At 42.6% G+C, this 23206-nt stretch overlaps 1 protein-coding gene across 1 annotated transcript in view; it reads left to right on the top strand.

Moving 5' to 3' along the window:
- Positions 1 to 23206, top strand: part of LOC124805296 (leucine-rich repeat-containing protein 15-like) — a 62849-nt gene that overhangs the window by 14724 nt on the left and 24919 nt on the right. The window contains exons 2-3 of the mRNA XM_047265811.1: positions 8073 to 8372; positions 15818 to 15961. Coding sequence (XP_047121767.1) covers positions 8133 to 8372; positions 15818 to 15961 — 384 coding nt within the window. The 5' untranslated portion in view covers positions 8073 to 8132. The remainder of the gene's footprint in view (positions 1 to 8072; positions 8373 to 15817; positions 15962 to 23206) is intronic.

Here is a 23206-nt window from a genome sequence, read left to right as displayed (position 1 = left end):
ATAACCATTTCCAGTCAATGATCGGTTCATGTTGACCAGAGGGCCCAGTCCGTTCCATGTAAACACAGTCCACACCATTATGGAGCCACCACCAGCTTGCACAGTGATTTGTTGACAACTTGGATCCATGGCTCAGTGGAGTCTGCGCCAGACCCGAACCCTACCACAGCTATTATCAACTGAAATCTGGACTCATCTGACCAGGCCACGGTTTTCCGGGCACCTAGTGTCCAATCGATATGGTCACGACCCCAGGAGAGGTGCTGCAGGCGATGTCGTACTGTTAGTAAAGGCACTCGCGTCGATCCTCTGCTGCTATAGCTCATTAACGCCGAATTTCGCCACACTGCCCTAACCGATACGTTCGTCGTACGTCTCGCATTGATTTCGCCTGTTATTTCACGCAGTGTTGCTTGTCTGTTAGCACTGACAACTCTACGCAAACGCCGCTGCTCTCGGTCGCTTAATGAAGGCCATCGCCAGTGCATTGTCCATAGTGAGAGGCAATGCCTGAAATCTGATATTCTCGGCATATTCTTGACGCTGTGGATCTCGGAGTATTGAAGCCTCTAACGATTTCCGGAATGGAATGCCCTATTCGTCTTGCTCCATTTACCACTCCGCGTTCAAAGTCTGTTAATTCCAGTCGCGCGGACATAATCACGTTGGGAACCTTTTCACATGAATCACCTGAGTAAAAATGACAGCTCCGCCAATCCACTGACCTTTCATACCTTCTGCACACGCGATACTGCCGCCATCTGTATATGTGCATATCTCTGTCCCATGATTGTTGTCGTCTCAGTGTATGTGTTACATTTACTCGGGATCTTTTTTGTAATGACATGTGGTCGAAATAGGTCAATAGTGACGATTAAAGGTATTTATTCAAATACTGTAGAAGCTACATTATCACGTGCATCAGAGATGTAGATCGTTGTCTTGTGATTGCACTCCGAAGCAAAGTAAAGTTTCCACAAGAGCTAACCTTTAGAGGATTTATAACGACAGAATCAAGATTAAAAATTCAAAAGCCTTAGATCTCAAAAAGCCTCATTTTTCCTGTCATGATGAGGAACAGTCGAAAACACATTCATCTCCTTGCGAGAGGAAGAAGACCGACTGTACTTGGATGTGATTAAATCCAGCAACAGTAACCCGAAGGAACCATTATGGATTTACCAACATTTCTAATGTCATTTCATTAGCATTTTTTGATAGAATGATATCTCAACGTTGATGAGGTGCAATTAGAGAAATTATTGTGAATTATTTTTTTCCATACCGACTTCCTGACGAAATGGCCTTTGAAACTAGGACTGAAATTTATATAAAAGTCTTGTTACGCTACAATGTACGTTACCAGCTTGTCACAGGATCATTTCAAGTACTTCTACGAAACAAAGAAAAATGCAACTGAAAACAGAACTATATTACAGTAACTTTGCATGTATGAAAAGTGATTATTTTTGACAACTCCTATTTCTGTAATCAACTCCTGTATTAACCTATAAAACAGTACTGAGCCATTAACCCTACCTTATAGCTGTAACAAGAATTAGATCGATGTGGCGCACTATGTACGACACAAGGCTCGTGTCTGGTCACGTAGATTTTGATTACCATGGTATCTTTCAGGTCTAAATCATTTCATGTCAATGGCGGGATGGTACTTTTGAATGCTGTCACGGATGATTTCTTTCTCCATCCCGGTCCATTCGCAGATAATGGTGCGTTTGTAATAGTCTGAACGTCGCGAAACCATCTTTACATCTCTTTCTATTACAATAAGTTTGGTGTAATTTCTTTCTACAGCATTCCGCGTTTTTAGCAAGCAAAGGTCGTCGCCGAATGTTTTTGATGAGTACGGTGTCTCTGTCGTAGATTAGCACCGGAACTGAGGACGTTATGCTTAATATAAATAACTGCAATTATTTTATATAGCTGCAACTGATCATGTTTTATTTCAGTTATAAAACTGTCAGAAGATCACAGAGTTAGCCTTCCACTTTTTCTAATAAAAGTAACATCTGGTATCACAGCAAGACCGTTATAATTTAATGTGTGCTATTAGTTTCCGCTCATTTAAGCGCTTCAAGACGATAAGTAGCTTCTGAGATGATGTGGAATTTGGATTATATAGAATCAAACAGTAACAACAAGTTTTTTTTATGTAACGTATATAATTTTACTACAAAACTTTAAATACTTATTTTTATATAAAATGAATTAAGCTCGTAACGCATACCTCAAATAAGAAACGGTTACTAGCAATTTTTCTGTCACGTGATAAGCGTTGTCTCCCAAGAAAACCTGAAATAGTTGAGAAATTCAGAACTTCGTTTTAATTGAATTTTCTAGTCATCTACCCGTCCCTTATTCTTCTCAGTTCCTACATTAGTAAATTATCCAGTTCCGTAGGTCTCCGTACCTGTTTAAGGTTATACAGTAAATTAGTCACCAGGTAACAACTTTCTTTCGATTCTCTCCAGTAGACTTCTCTGCCTTTATTCTAACAGTTAGCTGTGATCTTTGATACAGTTGTACAAGGAAACCCAACGCTATACTGTGCACCCACGTTCTTTTAATGTAATTACTATGATACTGTTTTTAGCCAAACCACGTTTATAAAATAAGAAGCTATCAAGACAGAAAAATGGTATTAACTTCCATTTGAGAATTTCGTTAATATGACCTTTTTTATCTTGAAGTCGAACTCTGTGCTCAAGTAGATTATCAGTTACATGGACGTTTCCCTTCTTATCGTTTAATTACAATCAGAACAGCCTTACAGTCGGAGACATTCCATGTACATTTTACCTACCATTTTGCTCTATGGCATGTTTTCAGTTACTTTGTAGTCGACTTTCCGCAGAAATTGAACAGTAATAGAATTCAATAACTTCATCGCTCACTGCCTTTTAATATCTACTTCTTATACGTGAATTCACCTTGCACGTTACTGAACAATTTTCACCTCTCTGAGAAGGTTTCAGAATAACGTTACTCCAACTATGCCGCACTTTGCTGAATTAACACCGGTTTTGATGATAACGCCTTTCCAATCACTCAAAGCTGTATTTAGCCTTAGTATGTGATGTCTTAATCTGTTTTTATTTCATATTTTAAACTTAAAGAGACATGTTTTCCAGTAATGTGTATATTTCCTCATGTTGCTTTTGAATTATTTATTTAGTTTTGTCTTTTGCATGAGAAAACCCTACACACTAAGTAGCCTATAGCGATGATAATCACTTACGTTTACTGAAAATCAGACACTCATTTCGTCACGTCTTTAACTGAAAATAAATTTCTGTGACACGCCATTTGAATTCATTAAAAATTCTCTTCAAACTGTCTTTGCTGGATACTGTTAGCAGTTCGGAATCCAAGTACAGCTTTTTCGTCTGTGAATTATGGTTGCTCTCTTCGCTGTAGCTGACTGTGAAAATATAGCTTTAAATGGTCATACCCATCTTCAATTAAATTTTCATATTGGTTTTCACAATTTAGGAGATAATCTAGTAGTCTTCTTCTCGGAAATCTGATTTGAACCTGTGCGTCGCTTGTGACGCGTGGAAAGTAATCCGGTCACAGCTCATCTTAATATTCATTTTGTCTCATATCACATTCACGTTTGCCTGACTAGGAAGTCCCTCGGTAACTGATAGATTGCTGTCATCTAGTCGACAAAGCAAAATGATTTAATGTTTTTCTATGTTATTTCACTTATAACTAGCTGATCCAACTTCGCCTTCACCTCCTTCTCTCCCATTATAAGCGATAATTTACAATAGGTTTTAGCTTCGTAAAATGTGATCCTCTAAATCGCAAACATTTCTGCGCGGTTTTCTTTACGGTGTACTGCGGACCAACGCCTAACCTCATTCTATGGTGAGCACCCAGTGTCCTACATTCCTGCCTAATAAGAATACTAGAATAAAAATACAACGAAATTTTTCTGTGCTTAGATTTAGCCTTTATTACTATCAAAATGATATAAGTGGCTCGCTGTTGATAACTGCTAAACGCTCCGTCCTCAGGTGCACTTTAAGAGCCTAAAAATGTAGCTTGAGCAGGTAAGAAGTTTGCTTTACACCCAATGTGTGTAACGTGATGTCGCAAACATGCGTGAGGCATTGTGTGTCGCGCCATTTGTTGTGACAGCGATCGTCCCATCCGCAAAACACGTCGCTGTTACAGGAAATCGCAAAATCTACCGAAGAGACACAATCAAGTATCCGGTATTTTCCACCACTTCCGATTCGGCTGCCGCAAGAAATATTTGCTACGTCACACGTTATCGTCATTTATGTCGGAAAGGTAGTGGGTAACTTGTAAAGAAATCTAAGAAAAGGAATGAAAACGCAAGGCAAATACGTATTATATTATGTAGGCCAAATGTAACCCTTTTAGACGGAAATCAGAAATTCTTAAAACAACAATTACATAATCCTCATTTACACCAAAACTCCTCAATTCTTTATTGGGTAAACTTTAATTCTTCTCGTCAGTTTTTGTCCTCTACGGCTCCTCTGAGCACCATCAATGGTTTCCATCATTTCCTTAAATCTAATTAGGTCACTTAAATTTTAACATCTTTTCCAACATCACGTCTCAAACATTTCGATCCTGTTCTGTTTTCGGACAGCCGATGATCCATTTCTGTACATATCTGTGTTCCTGGCGCACGTTCTCAGTAATTTCGCCAAGCTAAGGCCTATATTTGGTACTAGTAAGCTTGAGGATTTGCCCAATGAGTTTTGCTACTACTAGCTGATGTTAAGGAGCATTTATCCTCTCTGATTTCTATTGCACATATTCTCCAGTAACTCTGACCTTCGCGTCTGTCCCAGGCATAGCATTCCAATTCTATATATTTATATGATTTTCACCTCATTAACATACTGTATAAGACGTTCTATTCCTCAATAAATTTTCTCCATCTCATCAGTTTCTGCTTGTGGCATTGGTCTGCATACGGAAAATATAATTGTTGATTTCGATTGTGTTGAAAACTATCCTAGTCATGAAGGGTCTATCTCGTTATTCATAACGACTCCTACCGATGTTATGGCATTTTCAGATGTAGCTGACATTTCCCTATATCCATCTGAACAGATGTTCGATTTCACTTCATTTATCCTACTACATATAGTACTAGGCTTTGAACTTCCGCTTTCAGATTTTCTATAGTCCCTACTACAGTGAGACTTAAGACGCTCTACGCTCCGAATCAGGGAATTTTACCCAATCATTAGTTTTTCAATCTTTTTCTCATGGTCACTTGCGCTGGTTAAAAGCTAAACAAATAAGGACGAACAAATATGATAGCGACGCATAATAGGCGAAAGCAGCATATCAACATGCTATGTATTGTAACTCAGAATTAGTAGTAGCATGTAAAAGAAATCAGCATAAACAGGTGTCAGAAGTAAAATCTACAAGAAAAAATAAATATAAATACATGAAAATTGTACATATAGAAGTCTGAGTGAATAAAGAGGGAGCCAAAAAAATACATCTGAACCCTGCAAAGTTAGATTGAGCCTGTAGAAAGCGAAACAGCCCGCTTGTGAAATGTGAGAGCGCGGTCCGACAATCGGAAACTCTGCTATGTCGAGAACTGTGTGCAGATATTCATTCATGCGGGCTTTGCGGCCTTGACTGCAAAGTTTAGAGGAGTTTTACTTTGTTACGAAATCTCATTGCGTGGAAGGTTGTGGGGTAATTTACGAAATTATTAGCGAAACTTATAGTTTATGAAGCTCGTATGTGATGCTGTAGGCAACAGCTCGATTATTAACACTATAAACGAATTACACTGAGCTGGCAAAAGTTATAGGAAAGCGGCATGCACATATAGATGGCATGGCATACACAAGATGCAAAAGGAGAGTGTGTTGGTGAAAGTGTCATTTCTGAGTGACACATGTGAAACGTTTTCCGACGTGCTTATGACCGCGAGACGGACATTTGGACACGGAACGGTAGTTGCAGCAAGGCGCATAGGACACTACATTTCGGAAATCGTTAGGGAATTCAATATTCGGAGAGCCACAGTGTTAAGAGTGTGCCGAGAATACCATATTTCAGACATTACCTCTCACCACGGGCAACGCAGTGGCCAACGACTTTCATTTGACGGCCGAGAGCAGCGGCGTTTGCATACAGTTGTCAGTGCTAACGGACAAGCAACAATGTGTGAAACAGCCGCGTGAATGAATGTGGGACGTACGACAAACGTATACTGTAGGACAGTGCGGCGAAATTTGGCCTTAATGGGCTATGACAGCAGATGACCGACGAGAGTGCCTTTGTTAAAAGCACGACATCGCCTGCAGCGGCTGTCCTGGGTTCGTGACGATATTGGTTGGACCCTAGAGGACTGGAAATCCTTGGCCTGCTCAGATGAGTCCCAATTTCAGTTTGTAGTGTAGTGTACATCTACATATACATCTACATCTATACTCAGCAAGCCACCCAACGGTATGTGGTGGAGGGCACTTCACGTACCACTGCATTACCTCCATTTCCTGATCCAGTCGCGTATGGTTCGCGGGAAGAACGACTGCCGGAAAGCCTCCGTGATCTCTCGAATCTCTCTAATTTTGCATTCGTGATCTCCTCGGGAGGTATAAGTAGGAGGAAGCAATATATTCGGTAACTCGTCCAGAACCGCACCCTCTCGAAACCTGGACAGCAAGCTACACCGCGATGCAGAGCACCTCTCTTGCAGAGTCTGCCACTTGAGTTTGCTAAAGATTTCCGTAACGCTATCACGCTTACCAAATAACCCTGTGACGAAACGCGGCGCTCTTCTTTGGATCTTCTCTATCTCCTCTGTCAACCCGACCTGGTACGGATCACACACTGATGAGCAATACTCAAGTAAAGGTCGAACGAGTGTTTTGTAAGCCACCTCCTTTGTTAATGGACTACATTTTCTAAGGACTCTCTCTGTCTCTCTCTCTCTCTCTCTCTGTAGTGTAGTGTAGTGGCAGTGTTCGAGTTTGGCGCAGACCAAAAGCTGGTGGTGGGTCCACAATGGTATAGGCTGTGTTTACATGGAATGGATTGGGTCCTGTAATCCGACTGCACTGATCACTGACTGTAAACGTTTATATTCGGCTGTTTGGAAAGCGTTTGCAGCTGTTATGGACCTTATTTCTAAGGATGACAATGCGCCATGTTACGGGGCCAGAACTGTCCACGATTGGTCTGAAGAACATTGTGGACAATTCGGGCGATTATTTTGGAACCCAGGTCCCTTAATATGAATCGCATAGAACATTTAATGGGACGTAATCGAGATAGTTTGTGCAGAAAATGCCGCACTAGCAATACTTTCGCAATTATTGACGGCTGTAGAGGCAGCATAACTCACTATTTCTGCAGCGGACTTCCGATGACTCATTCTGTCCATGCCTTGTGGAGCTGCTATATTACCCAGGGGAAAGGGTGGTCCGTCACTGTATGACTGGGTATCCCATGACTTTTCTCACATCACTGTATGTCCAGCAAGATAATTTGTATTGTATTTTTATTGTATGTTAACCGGGGACCTAGAAACGACGGAGAGGCTCCGTCCCAGCCGCAGCCGCAGTGGTCCACAACCCCACGACGACTACCACAGTCCACTTCACCCCACCGCCGCCTCACACCGAACCCAGGGTTATTGTGCGGTTCGGCCCCCGTTGGAACCCCCAGGGAACGTCTCACACCAGACGAGTGTAACCCCTATGTTTGCGCGGTAGAGTAATGGTGGTGTACGCGTACGTGGAGAACTTGTTTGCGCAGCAATCGCCGACATAGTGTGTAACTGAGGCGGAATAAGGGGAAACAGCCCGCATTCGCCGAGGCAGATGGAAAACTGCCTAAAAAACAGACTGGCCCGTTCACCGGACCTCGACACAAATCCGCCGGGCGAATTCTTGCCGGGGACCAGGCGCTCTTCCCGCCCGGAAAGCCGTGCGTTAGACCGCACGGCCAACCGGGCGGACTCTGCATGATAATTTACTGCACGTCCCTTGTCCCAAAGTTCGAAAATATTTGCGTTCTTTAACTTTCAGACAACATTTCGACCACTTTGTACCGCCTGGGGAGTCAGTAGATGCCCCCGTGACGCCGGCATGCGGCTGTTGGTGCTACTGCGGCTGTTGGCAGCAGTGTGCGCGTCGAGGCTGGACTTGCCCCTGCAGCAGCCGCCTCCGGAGGACCCGTGCCACAGCGGCGCCGCGGTCGCCGTCCTGGCCGTCAACCAACTGCGCGTGGCGCCGCCCTGCTGCCCCTCCTTCCGCGGGCTGTTCGTCCACAGGAACCTTATTACGGACATTCCAGAGGACTGGCTGCTGCACTGTCCGCACCTCGAGGTAACTACTTTGTTGGTTTCCTGCTGTCTACTCACTGTGCTTTAGTTTGCGACTTTCATTTTTGCCATCTATTCCACCGCACGTATCCAGACACCCATCTGATCCTGCACATGAAAATTGCTTGTTGACTTACAAGAAAAATTTCGCGAGAGATTTGTTTTTTCTTAATTTTTTTCTAGGACACACAATTTATTTTATAGCACATTTTCACTGTTCTTCAGCATGTATACCTGTTTCTCAGTGATGACAGTCCAATAGCTTTTAACTTTAGTATTGCATCATAAATACCATCTGCAGCTACATCTAAATATACATCTACATGATCACTCTGCAATTCACAACTAAGTACCTGTCAGAGGGTGTATCAAACTAGTTTTAAGCTATTTATTACCGTCCAACTCTCGAACGGCACTCAGGAAAAATGAGCACTTAAATATTTCTATGTGAGCTCTGATTTCTCTTATTTTACACTGAAGCGCCAAAGAAACTGGTATAGGCAAGCGTATTTAAATACAGATATATGTAAACAAGTATAATACAACGACAGGTAGAATACGACGCTGCGGTCGGCAACGGCTATATATGATAGCAAGTGCCTGGCGCAGTTGTTAGATCGCTTACTGCTGCTACAATGGCAGGTTATCAGGATTTAAGTGAGTTTGAACGGTGTGTTATAGTCGGTGCACGAGCGATGAGACACAGCATCTCCGAGGTAGCGATGAAGTGGGGATTTTCCCGTACGACCATTTCACGAGTGTACCGTGAATATCAGGTAAAACATCAAATCTCCGACATCGCTGTCACCAGAAAAGATCCTGCAAGAACGGAACCAACGACGATTGAAGAAAATCGTTAACCACGAGAAAAGTGCAGCTCTTTCGCAAATTGCTACAGATTTCAGTTCTGGGCAATCAGCAAGTGTCAGCATGCGAATCATCCAAAGAAACATCATCGATATGGGCTATCGGAGCCGAAGGTCCACGTGTATATCCTTGATGACTGCATGACACAAAGCTTTACGCGTCATCTAGACCCGCCAACACCGGCATTGGACTGTTGATGACTGCAAACATGTTCCCTGGTCGGACGACTCTCGTTTCAGATTGTATCGAGTGGATGGACGTGCACAGTTATGGAGACAACCACATGAATCCATAGACCCTAAATGTTAGTAGGGGACTGTTCAAGCAGGTGGAGACTGTACCGGTGTGGGGCGTGTGTAGTTTTAGTGGTGTGGGACCCTTGATACGTCTAAGATACGACTTTGACAGGTGGCACGTACATAAGCATTCTGTCTGATCACCTGCATCCATTAATGTCCGTTCTGCATTCCGACGGACCTGGGTAGTTCCATCAGGACAATATGACTCCCCACACGCTCCAGGAACACTCTTCTGAGTTTAAACACTTCCGCCGGCCACCACACTCACTGTACATAAACATTATTGAAAATATCTGGAATGCGTTGCAACGTGTTGAAGAGATCTCCACCTCCTCGTACTCTTACGGATTTAAAGACAGCCCCGCAAGATTCATGGTGTCTTTTCACTCATTACTACTTCAGACATTAGTCGAGTCCATGCCACGTCGTGTTGCAACATTTGTATGTGCTCGTGGGAGCCCTACACGATATTAGTCAGGTGCACCAATTTCTTTGGCTTTTCAGTGTATCATAATGATCGTTTCTCCCTATGCATGTGGGCGCTACCAGAATATTTTCGCAATCAGAGGAGAATGCTGGTTATTCAACTTTCAGGAGAAGATCCTGCCGCAACGAAAAACGGCTTTAATATAATGACTGCCGCTTCAACTCAAGTGTCATGTCCGTGGCATTCGCTCCCCTATTTCGCAATAATGTGAAATCAGCTGCCTTTCTTTGAGCTTTTTGTACGTCCTCCGTCACTGCCATCTGATACAGATCCCACAGAAATACTCCAGAAGAAGGCGTGCAAGTGGGGTACAAGCAGTCCCTTTAGTGGACCTGTTGCACTTTCTAAGTGTTCTGCCAATAAATTGCGGTATTTGGTTTGCTATCTCCAGAGTATTATCTATATGATCGTTCCAATTTAAGTTATTCGTGATTGTAATTCCTATGTATTTAGCTAACTTACAGGTTTGTGTGATTTATAGTCTAGCCGAAATTAAGCGAATTTCTTTTAGTATTCATGTGGCTGACTTTATACTTTTCATTATTTAGGGTCAATTGTCAGTTTTCGAACCATCCAGATATCTTGTTCAAATCATTTTACAATAGTTTTGATCTAGTCAGCATCATCTGCAAATCTATGAGGGTTGCTCAGATTGTCTCCTATGTCGCTCATATACAATAGGAACAGCAGAGTGGCTGTATCACTTCCTCGGGGAACGCTAGATATTACTTCTGTTTCACTCGATGACTTTTCTTCAGTTACTGCAAACTGTTACCTTCCTGACAGGAACTCAAGATTCCAGTCGTACAACTGACGTAATAATCCACAGGTACGCAATGTTATGGGAAGGCGATTGTGAGAAATGGTGCCTAAACCATTCTGGAAATATAAAAATGTGGAATCAATCTGACATCCGCTATTGATAGCACTCATTACTTCGTGAGAATAATGATAGTACTGTTACACAAGAACGATGTTTCCTGAATCTGCACTGACTATTTAGAATAAATTGAGGTGATTCATAGTGTTCGAATTCAGCATATGTTCCAAAATCCCACTGCAAAGCGACGTTAGTGATATGACCTGGACCAGGGGCCTTGCCTTTATTAAGTGATTTAAGCTGCTTCGGTACACCGAGGATATTTTTTTTCAGTTACTCATGTTGGCAGTTGTTCTCGAATATTTACTTCGTTTTCTTTGGTGAAGGAGTTGCGAAAACAATGCGTATTAACACTGCTTTAGTAGCACTGGCATCGCTGACATCACCATTGTCATCGCTCAGTGAAGGTACTGATTGCGTATTGCCCCTTGTGTACTTTGTCATAATCTCTTTGGGTTTTCTGGCAGATTTCGAGACATAGTTTCGTAGTGGAAACTATTAAGAGCACCCCACATCGAACTTAAAGCTATGTTTCGAGCTTCCGTAAAATTTCGCCGATCTTGATTCATTTTGACATGGTTTTTCGTTGATTCTGCAATAGTGGTCTCAGTCGTTTTGCGTACCATGTGAACTTTTACCATAACTTATTAATTTATTTGGCTTATTTGGCTGGTTTGTGCTTACAGAGATCGGAAGGTGTGGAGACTGTCTCTCAGAAGCTGTCAAGCGGAGATTGATTTGCCTTTTTAAATAGATGTACTTTGCGTTTATTTTTGGTGGGTTTGGATGTTACGGTATTGGGTCTAATTACAACAGCATTGTGGTCACTAATCCTTGTATCCGTCATGAAGCTCCATATTTGCTCAGGATTATTTTTAGTTGTTGGTCGGTCTAATGGCTCAAGTACGGTGTCACCGGAGAAAGGAAACGAAGAACATGGACAGGTTCTTTCAGGAATGGAATTAGTCGAAGTCTGGTGCCCAGCCTGGAAAACTTAGATTAAACTACTGGTTACAACATGGTGTTGAGCTACCATGTGCGAAGTGTGTGCTATGGACATAACAAGTGGCGTTTTCTAGCTCTCAGAAATTTACGAATGATAGCGGACTGTTCGGCTATGTCTTCAACAGTTTGCTCTTGAGTTTTCGAGTGACACGTTGTTAGTGATAATCATATGTGTCCATCAGATGCTGCATTAGTTTTGGTGATTGCAAGCTGCCATTCCTCCAAAAGCCACACAGTAATGACTAATTTAAATTAATCCATTCTTCGATATCTGTAAAGTGTTGTCCCTAGCCATTAGTATCACTTTGTGTTTAAGCAGTTCCTTCATTCCGAGCTGTAATCGTGCTGTTTAACGGCCCCAATCTGTTTTGACTACATACCTGTCCCACCTTTCAGGTCGCCCTGGAGAAAATCTAACTCACTTATCTTGTGCCTGTTCTGATTGGCGTTTCTGAAGTAGAAAAAATTCTCTCTGCAGCTGGGTAGTCCTGCGTTGACGGAAATGAATGGTGCCACACAGCTAATAGAACATGCGCTCATATACACCCACAAGCTCTATTATAATGAGGGGGTGGAGGACCTGTCTACAGATTTGCAGAACTTAATGGCCTCTGTAATATAATGATGAGGCACTTCAATGAAAACGTAAAAAAAAAATTAAATATAAATACTAAGGAAGAAGGAAAATTAGAATTTAATGTTCCGTCGACGACGGTGTCCTCTGACGCTGAGCAGGAAGTGGTGTTGCGTTACTTTGGAAGGAACCATCCCAGTATTCGCCATGAGTGATTTAGGAAAAACCTAAATCTGAATGCATAAACATTTCCAAACTATGAGTCCACTCTGACACTGAGCAGAAAGTAGTGTTGCGAAAGGCTAGGTAAGAAAATTTTGAGTATTACTTTGAAAGGAACCATCTCTATATTCGCTGTGAGCGATTTAGGAAAAACCTAAATCTTAATGGATAAACACTTCCAAAGTCTTACTACCTCGGCATCTCGCTTGGTACAAATAAAAGAAGTGTAGCAAACATTGAGTATGACAGAAGAAATGACGAAGGTCGTACACAAATGTTCTTCCAGGAAAATATTAAAATATATTTGCATGGATCAAATAGAACAGAAAATGAGGTTGCTTGTATTTTATCAAATAATAAATGGTATAGGACAGTGGTTCCGAACAGGTGGTCCGCGGCTTCCAGGGGTCCGCATTCTATGCCAGAGGGGTCCACAAGATGCTGTTAGAATAAAAAATATATTAAATATATTTCGTATGATCACAGATTTTTTGTTTTGGGCGCTCAATATTTTTTCAATAATGAATATGTCATTTTTTTTTCTAAGTACCGAAAATAGAAAACATATAAAAAGACTCTTAATTTGGCTTTTTTAGGTACTTCATACTGTGATATGACAAGGTACCAATTTTGTTGGGAAACCCCTGGTATTGGAAGATGTGATCCTAATCCACTGAGGAGACTCCTTGCTTGTTTCTGACGTATGAACAGTCGTTTGAAACTAGCTAGTCGTAGTATATCTGTAACGTAGTTGTTATTGTTGTTGTGCACTTCACTCCATAGGCTGGTTTGACCAGTGCTAGTCCGTTCTGAGCTCATCTCCGACATCTTTGTTTAACTGCTGCAACCTACAGCCATTTGAACCTGCCTACAGTACTCATTCTGTGCTGTCGCTTTACGAATTTAACCCGATGCACTTCTGTCCACCATCTAACTGACGATTCCATCGTTCCTGAGGTTCCCAAGTCACCCCACAAATATCTATTCTGCCCAATTCGATTCAGCATCTCTCCATTAATTATCGAATAGACCGATCTAACCATGAGTACCCTTCAGTAGCGCCAAATTTCAAATGTTTGTCCTCTCTACTTATCTGAAGTGTCTATCGTCCATTTTTCACTTCTATTTAAATCTACACTCTGTAGAAATAACTTCTGAAAATCTTATTAACATTTAAATTTATATTAGTTGTTAAAATTTTTTATTACTGATAAAGGATTTTCTTGCTATTGCTAGTCTGCATTTTATATACTCTCTACTTCGACAATTATCAGTGGTTTTGCTGCCGGCTAGCAAAACTCATCTACTGCATTTACTATCTCAATTCCTAATCTAGTCTCCTCAGTACCTCCTGATTTGATTGATTTGATTGGAGCACCTTCCATTACTATTATTTTCCTTTTGTTTATGGTTCAGATGGCTCTGAGCACTATGGGACTTAACCTCTGAGGTCATCAGTCCCCTAGAACTTAGAACTACTTAAACCGAGCTAACCTAAGGACATCACACGCACCCATGCCCGAGGCAGGATTCGAACCTGCGACCGTAGTGGTCGCGAGGTTCCAGACTGTAGAGCCTAGAACCGCTCGGCTACCCCGACCGGCCTTTCGTTTGCTTTCATCTTATTATCTCTTTTCAAGACACCATTCATTACCTTGAACTGGTCATCTAAATTTTTCGCGTCTGTGGTACAATAACAGTTTTATTGAACTTTAATCGCATGTCCTAATTTGTCTTTGGTTTCCTGTTTGTCGACTCTACGCATAAATACAGCTGAGGATGGGGTACAATCCTTATTCCTTCTCATCTACTGCTTTCCTCTCGTGTTATATGTTTCTTACAACTGGTCTGGTTTCTTTACAGGTTGTAGATAACCTTTCGGTCGCTCTATTTTCCGCCGCTACCTTTAGGCTTTCAAAGAGTAACTTCCTGTCACATTGTCAAATTTTTCAATTAATCCACAAACGCTAAAATGTATGTTGTCCTTCATCAGTCCAAGTTGTAGGTTCAGTAAAGCATCGGACGTTGTCACATTTGTCTGAAAGATAGACCGATCTTACCAGTACTTTCAATCGTCTGTAAGACGTATTAAACTGATATTTCGGTAATATACACGCCTGTCAGAGTGTGCCTTGTTTGAATCAATTCCTTTCTGTTTGAGGTGAAGGTATTTCGCCCTGTGTCGTGTATCTTTCAACAGTGGCAAAATATTTTTTTCGTAACTGCTTTCCCCAAGAACCTAGGTATTACAATTACGAACAATTTAAATTGGAAGGAACACATAGAAAATGTTGTGGGGAATTCTAACCAAAGACTACGTTTTATTGGCAGGACACTGAGAAAATGTAACAGGCCTACTAAGGAGATTGCCTACAATACGCTTGTCCGTCCTCTTTTAGAATACTGCCGCGTGGTGTGGGATCCTTACCAGACAGGACTGACGGAGTACATCGAAAAAGTTCGAAGATATGCAGCACGTTTTGTATTATCGCGAAATATGGGAGAAAGTGTCACAGAAATGATACAGGATTTGTGCTGGACATCATTAAAAGAAAGGCGTATTTCGTTGCGACGGGATCTTCTCACGAAATTCCAATGATCAACTTTCTCCTCCGAATGCGAAAATATTTTGCTGACACAGACCTATATAGGGAGGAACGATCACCAAGAGAAAATAAGGGAAATCAGAGCTCGTACGGAAAGATATAGGTGTTCATTCTTTCCGCGCGCTATACGGGGTTGGAATAATGGAGAATTGTGAAGGTGGTTCGATGAACCCTCCGCCAGGGTATCCATGTAGATGTAGATGTAAGGTCTTTCAGAGCTATGTTAAATTCTTTGTGTTGTGTTATATCTCCTATCTCATCATCTTCCGCTTCCTTTTACGTGTTCATAATGTTACCTTTATATTTGTTTGTCTCGTGAAGGCCACATACTCCTTTCGCATTCCAGTCTTCCCTTCTTTACTTAGTAAGGCCTTTCCACAGATCTTTTAATTTGTGAGTTGTATGAATACCTTTTTGTGTCAGCGTCATGGCCATATCAGGAAAAGCAGTAAACTCCGTTCAGGAGGGATAAGGCCTTCTGAGTGATGTTGGTGTGCTGATGCCCACAGGAGCTGAGCGTGTCCCACAATGCGCTGCGGCGGCTCCCCGACCGCCTGCTGTCGGCCGCCTCCAGGCTGCGCCGCCTGCAGGCCTCCCGCAACCGCCTGGACAGCCTGCCGCCCCGGCTGCTGCACAACGCCACCTCGTTGCAGGTACGTACAGCGGCGTCCGTGAAACCCCAAAACATTAAGCCCTACGCAGCCCGCTTGCAAATACGCCAAGTGGTCAGCGTACCTGACTCGTCGACCGTGGCACGCCTCATTCGTAATCTCGGAAAACTGGTTCTTATACTCAAGTCATATGCAAAATAGGCTAACATCTGCAACCACCAGAATACATCCATCACCTTTTCTTTTCAGTTGTATCTACGATCTTCAGTCTGTCCTGTACATTACACTCCATTTCTGCATTATTACTGCAATCTACATCTATCTGAAGCTGCTTATTACAGTACTAGCCATTAAAATTGCTACAGATGACGTATTACAGACACGGAATTTAACCAACAGGAAGAAGATGCTGTGATATGCAAATGGTTAGCTTTTCAGAGCGTTCACACAAAGTTGGCGCCGGTGGTGGCACCTACAACGTGCTGACACGAGGAAAGTTTCCAACCGATATCTCATACACAAACAGCAGTTGACCGGCGTTGCCTGGTAAGACGTTGTTGTGATGCCTCGTGTAAGGACGATAAATGCGTACCATCACGTTTCCGACTTTGATAAAGTTCGGATTGTAGCCAATCGCGATTGCGGTTTATCGTGTCGCGACATTGCTCCTCACGATGGTCGAGATCCAATGACTGTTAGCAGAGTATGGAATCGGTGGGTTCAGGAGGGTAATACGGAACGCCGTGTTGGATCCCAACGGCTTCGTATCACTAGCAGTCGAGATGACAGGCATCTTATCCGCAAGGCTGTAACGGATCGTGCAGCGACGTCTCGATCCCTGAGTCAACAGATGGGGACGTTTGCAAGACAACAACCATCTGCACCAACAGTTCGACGACGTTTGCAGCAGCATGGACTATCAGCTCGGAGACCATGGCTGCGGTTACCCTTGACGCTGCATCACAGACAGGAGCGCCTTGCGATGGTGTATTCAACGACGAACCTGGGTGTACGAATGGCAAAACGTCATGTTTTCGGAGGAATCCCGGTTCTGTTTACAACAACAAGATGGTCGCATCCGAGTTTGGTGACATCGCGGTGAACGCACATTGGAAGCGCGTATTCGTCATCGCCATACTGGCGTATCACCCGGCGTGATGGTATGGGGCGCCATTGGTTACACGTCTCGGTCACCTCTTGTTCGCATTGACGGCACTTTGAACAGTGGACGTTACATTTCAGATGTGTTACGACCCGTGGCTCTACCCTTCATTCGATCCCTGCGAAACCCTACATTTCAACAGCATAATGCACGACCGCATGTTGCAGGTCCTGTACGGGCCTTTCTGGATACAGAAAATGTTCGACTGATGCCCTGGCCGGCACATTCTCCAGATCTCTCACCAGTTCAAAACGTCTGGTCAATGGTGGCCGAGTAACTGGCTCGTCACAATACGCCAGTCACTACTCTTGATGAACTGTGGTATCGTGTTGAAGCTGCATGGGCAGCTGTACCTGTACACGCCATCCAAGCTCTGTTTGACTCAATGCCCAGGTGTATCAAGGACGTTATTACGGCCAGAGGTAGTTGTTCTGGGTACTGATTTCTCAGGATCTATGCACCCAAATTGTGTGAAAATGTAATCACATGTAAGCTCTAGTATAATATATTTGTCGAATGAATACTCGTTTATCATCTGCATTTCTTCTTGGTGTAGCAATTTTAATGGCGAAAGAAACTGGTACACCTGCTCAGTATCGTGTAGGTCCACCGCAAGCACGCAGAAGTGCTGCAACTCAACGTTGCATGGACTCGAATAATGTCTGAAGCGGTGCTGCAATTAACCCATGAATCCTGCAGAGCTGTCCATAAAACCATAACAGTACGAGGGGGTGGAGATCTCTTAGGAACAGCGCGTTGCAAGGCATCTCAGATATGCTCAATAATGTTCATATCTGGGGAGTTCGGTGACCTGCGGAAGTGTTTAAACTCAGAAGAGCGTTTCTGCAGCCACTCTGTAGCAGTTATGGACTTGTGGGATGTCGCATTGTCCTGCTGGAATTTCCCAAATCCGTCGGAGTGCACAAAGGACATGAATGGATGCAGGTAATCACACAGGATGCTTGCGTAAGTGTCACCTGTCTGAGTCGTATCATTACAGAGCCTCCACCAGCTTGAACAGCACCCTGCTGACACGCAGGGTCCATGGATCCACGACCTTGTCTCCATACCCGTACACATCCATCCACTCGATGCATTTTGAAACGAGACTCGTCCGACCAGGGAACATGATTCCAGTCATCAACAGTCCAGTGTGGGTGTTAACGGGTGCAGGCGAGGCGTAAAGCTTTGTGTCGTGCAGTCATCAACGGTACACGAGTAGGCCTCCGGTTCCGAAAACACACATCGATGATGTTTCGCTGAATAGGTCACACGCTGATACTTGATGATGGCCGAGCATTTAAATCAGCAACAATTTGCGGAAGGGTTGTAACTCTGTGAAACTGAACGATTCTCTTCAGTCTTCGTTGGTCCCGCTCTTGCAGGATCTATTTCTGGCAGCAGCAATGTCGGAGATTTGATATTTTACCGGATTCCTGATATTCACGGTACACTCGTGAAATGGTCGTAAGGGAAAACCCCACTTCATTGCTACCTGGCAGACGCCGTGTGCCATTGCTCGTGCGCCGACTATAACACCACGTTGAAACTCACTTACATATTGATAACCTGTCACTCCAGCAGCAGTAACCGATCTAACAACTCCGGCAGACACTTGTCTTATGTAGGCGTAGCGGACGGCCGCGCCGTATTCTGCCTGTTTACATGTCTCTGTATTGGAATAAGCATACCTATACCAGTTTCTTTGACGCTTCAGTGTATATTGAAACCCAGGTCTTCTCCACAAATTCTTCTTCCGGCCATCATTCCTCATATACTTCGGTACCAAGCTGATGATTGCTTGATGCCACAGAATGTGACCAGTCCTCTCAATTGATTTCTTCTTTTAGTCGAATTGTGTCATAGATTTCATATTTCCCCTATTCTATTCAGTAACTCCTCTTTACTTACTAGATTTATCCAGTTAATCTTCGACATTTTTGTGTAGCACAACATTTATAACGCAACCGTTATCTCCTCAAAATCTCACGGGAATATGTGAGATGCCGCGAGTAATTAGGCCAATGACTAGAGGCACTATCTCAGTAGTATGTGATGCAAGTTGAGAATTTGGGTCTGACGAGAGGCGTGCTAGGGTAGTCCGTGCGATGACCACAGTGTCCGGGTTGAGTACTCGTCAGCGTATCTGCCTACTAAGCAGCTCGGGTGCATCGTATTTGTGATTGTGCGTAAAGATCATTAATCCGAGAAAGGATACCTTACACAAGACGATAAACATATTCTGTTGACCGTAAGTTACTGAAACTGCATTTATTCCTTGATATTAAGGTACAGATAGATCTGTGGAATAAAATAGATACCCTTACGTTTACATCGATGGGAGCGATGATGGAAACGACTACTAGTAAACACAAGAAAACATTCGGAAAGTTACAAACTAATGTAGCAGCCACAATCAATTCGGCGATGTCTGATACTGTTGTTAACAAGTCGGAGAGAGTGTTATCTCAAGACGAGATTTCTGTCCTTGGAAAAGCAAGAAATGACGCTGTAACACGTAACAGAATACTAGTTGAAGATATTATTGCGGATATAGAAGCAGGTATACGAAAGGAAATTGCAAATGCAATACGAATCGAAACCATCAGGGTCTTATGCCACAGTAAACCCCTGGAAAGTAATTTAACAAAAGGCAAGAGGAAGGCTCTCAGAGATTTAAATGCAGATGAAAAGATAGTGGTTATCCCTGCTGATGAAGGGAATGCTACTGTTGCTATTAATACAGAGGATTATCGAAGCAAAATTTTGAAACTTTTAACCTCAGGAAAGTACAAAAAACTTACGAAGGACCCTTCAGCCAGCGTACTGAGGAAAACAAATAATGTGATTAAGTCATCTAACTCTATTCAAAAAGAAGATAAAAGAGCTTTGTCGAAGAGTGAAGCTGTGTTCTAGACTGTATGGTGTACCCAAAATTCATAAAATAGATTTTCCTTTGAGACACATAGTTAGTGCCATCAATTCTCCCACGTACGAAATAGCGAGACATCTAGCAATTCGTTTACAAGCATATATTGGGAAAACTGACTCATATATAAGAGACTCGCGTCATTTTATTGAAAAACTTTGAGGACTAATTCTGGCTCCTGAATATATTCTTGTAAGTTTTGGCATAGTGTCCTTATTCACTATGATTAAAGTTAAAGAAGCTATGATTTTCATAATCGATATTTTTCCAAGATACTTGACTGCTCTGTTTAGACATTGCCTTACTTCGAGTCAGTTCTCTTGATCTCCTGTGTGACTGCGGAACTTTCAATCAGCACATGATTAGCTGCGTGTGAAATAAATGTCTCACTGAATAACGAATGCGAAATAATACGGCAATAGCAGCTGCACTCCTACCATTCATTGGAAATACTAGAATTAACCCGCACTGAATTCGGATTTCGCGTCGTTTTGAATTAATGGGTACTACCGTGCTGTGTGGTTGCTTTCCTCTTTCCTGCAAGTGTACTTATCTCGTAGGAAACTCATTTCATCAGTTACAAAATGTTCAATACTAACAATAGTCACAGTTTTTAAGAGCCATTATCATAAATTTTACAGTTAATCTCTGTGCGCAAACAATGAATAAGCGGTAGATAGATCCTTCCGCGTATTTGTAACTGCATTCACTGTGCTTCTGGAAGACAAAAATTCCTATTTGATCTCGTGGACGTGTGTATTATGCAACCTCATTGCTATTACAATGAAATTGCGTGACAACTATGGTTCATGCTAAGATTATAACCAGTAGGTGAAGTGGTAGAGAGGCTAATGGACGCTCAATATGTGAAGGGAGAAGATAATTAGTTAACCATGGGGAATGGGAATGCGGTTATAGGAGAAAGAATAGAAGGGAGAAGGATTAGAAGACAAGCGTCACGCAGGATATGTAGTTCATAGTCGAACTTAGTTCTGCAATAAATTCAGTTAGTAATAGCAGATACACTGTTCAAAAGCCACTAGACGAGGATGTATATTTTGAAAAGGCTCTGGGACACTGGAAGATTCCAAAAGCATTACATCATTATCAGACACAGATTACAAACTCAGTTATTGGATAACAAGGCATAAGCAGGAGAAGATATAGACTGATAGAACTGATTCATAAGATAGGGAAATCAAAACAACCTTCGGTTATATTAAAAGCAAGGTCGGCAACATAAAGAATGCAACGGGAACATGTATGTTAATCGCAGGGGAGGGAGGTGATAGGTGGAAAGAATACAATGAGGGCGTTTTCGAGGGAGTGGGAATATATAATGACGTGACGAGCGTACAAATGGAAGTCGATATGGAAGATCGTAGGGGGCCAGTCTTAGAGCTTAACAAAGATTTGGAAGACGCGATGAAATCAGGGAGAATAGATAATTAGAATTTATCTAAGCACTGGGGGGAAGTGGCAACCGAAGTACTACTGAACTCGGTGTCTATAGTCTATGTGACTAGAGACGTAACACCAGTTCGAGAATTGTCGCACAATCACATTGAACCATCAACGATTCGCTAATGACAATGCTCTCTTCAGCGAATGTTAGGACGAATTAAAGAAGGTGTTGAATGCAATTATGGGTGCAATGAGCACAGTCGATGGATTCAGACTAAGCTGAAGCAAGCCGAATTTAACAAGGAGTAACAGAAGTGAGGTTATTTATAAACTCGACATCAGAAGTGGTGACCACTGTAAGGGATCCGCGGTCCCTTATTTGAAGATAAGCATATTTTACTCCCACAGGTCGAGGATAGGCCAAGGATCGATAGCCAGCGATCGATAGCCCAGCGAGCGATGCAGTTGAGGAGTGCTATAACGGCGTAGCGGAAGGAGGAATATTGTACTGGCTGAGTCTGCGTCTCCATCCTCGCGGTTTGAGCACTAGGAAATCGTAAAAATGCATACCGAACTGTAATAAAGTGCTTTACCTGAATGTGATAACAAATATGGGGTGCCGATATTACGTGTTGGTGTCAACCACGCCGGCCAATGGATTGCAATGAGGATAACGTGTGAAAATTGTTACGACAATACGTGACAGTATTTTCAATCTATTTGACATGTGTCGAGCTTAGCCTTGAAGAGAAATATATGACAAAGGCAGAGATTGTCTCCGCTTGTTTTTAACGAAAGCATATAGCTTTATTTATTACGAACTTCGCGACCTTGATTAATGCAAAACTCCTGTTGTTTGAATATAGTGTTATTGAGCAGCCAAAATCCGACTGAAACATCTCACCTGGCGGTCAAAGCCGATTAGTGCTTACGCATTAGGTCACGGTCATTTAAAGTAAAGGTTAGGCTGCTATGTAAGTAGACCGCTAACTATATCATAAATAAAATTAGGGATGTTTCACCACGAAACAGACGAGTTTAAGGAGCTCTGCTAGCGCGGAAGCAAAGTAATACCTGATGGAAGGAGCAGAAGGAAGGAAAGAAGGAAGATTAGAGATCAACTTTCCGCCGACAACGCAGTAACTAAAGACGGAGCGCAGGCTCGAGTTACGATACGATGGGGAAGGAAAGTGGCCGTGCTTTTTTCAAAGGAAGCATCCTTGAATTTGCCTAGAGTTGTTTAAGGAACTCACGAAAAACCTAAATCTGAATTGTCGGATGGAGATCTGAACAGTCATCCTTTCCTATGGATGTCCAGTGAGCTAACCACTAAGCCACCTCGGTTGGTACGGCAGAAGTAAGGAGAACGTTAAAAGCGGACTGTCCCAGACAAAAGGAAGCATTCCTCGCTAAGACAGGTGTACTAGTATCAAACACAAGCCTTAGTCTGAGGTACAAACTTCTGAGAATGCACATTTGGAAAAAAGCATTTATAGCATTGAATTTTAGACTTTGGGGAAAACGGAAGTGAAGAGAACCGAAGCGATTGAGATGTGGTGCTATGGAAGGAAGTCGAAAGTCAGATGGAATAATAATATACTGAATCCTGAGGTTCTCCGCAGAATCGGTGAAGAAAGCAAATATTGACAAGAAGACGACACAGCGTGATAAAACGCGTTTCAAGACACTAAGGAATAAATTTCATGGTCCTATACTGTAGAGGATAGAAACCTCAAGAGGAGGCAGAGATTGGAATATATCAAACATACTTGTGTAGGGGAAGAGCGTAGGG

This window comes from Schistocerca piceifrons, chromosome 1 (assembly GCF_021461385.2).
Source record: "Schistocerca piceifrons isolate TAMUIC-IGC-003096 chromosome 1, iqSchPice1.1, whole genome shotgun sequence".
NCBI lineage: Eukaryota > Metazoa > Arthropoda > Insecta > Orthoptera > Acrididae > Schistocerca > Schistocerca piceifrons.
This window is presented reverse-complemented; position numbering and strand designations above follow the sequence as displayed.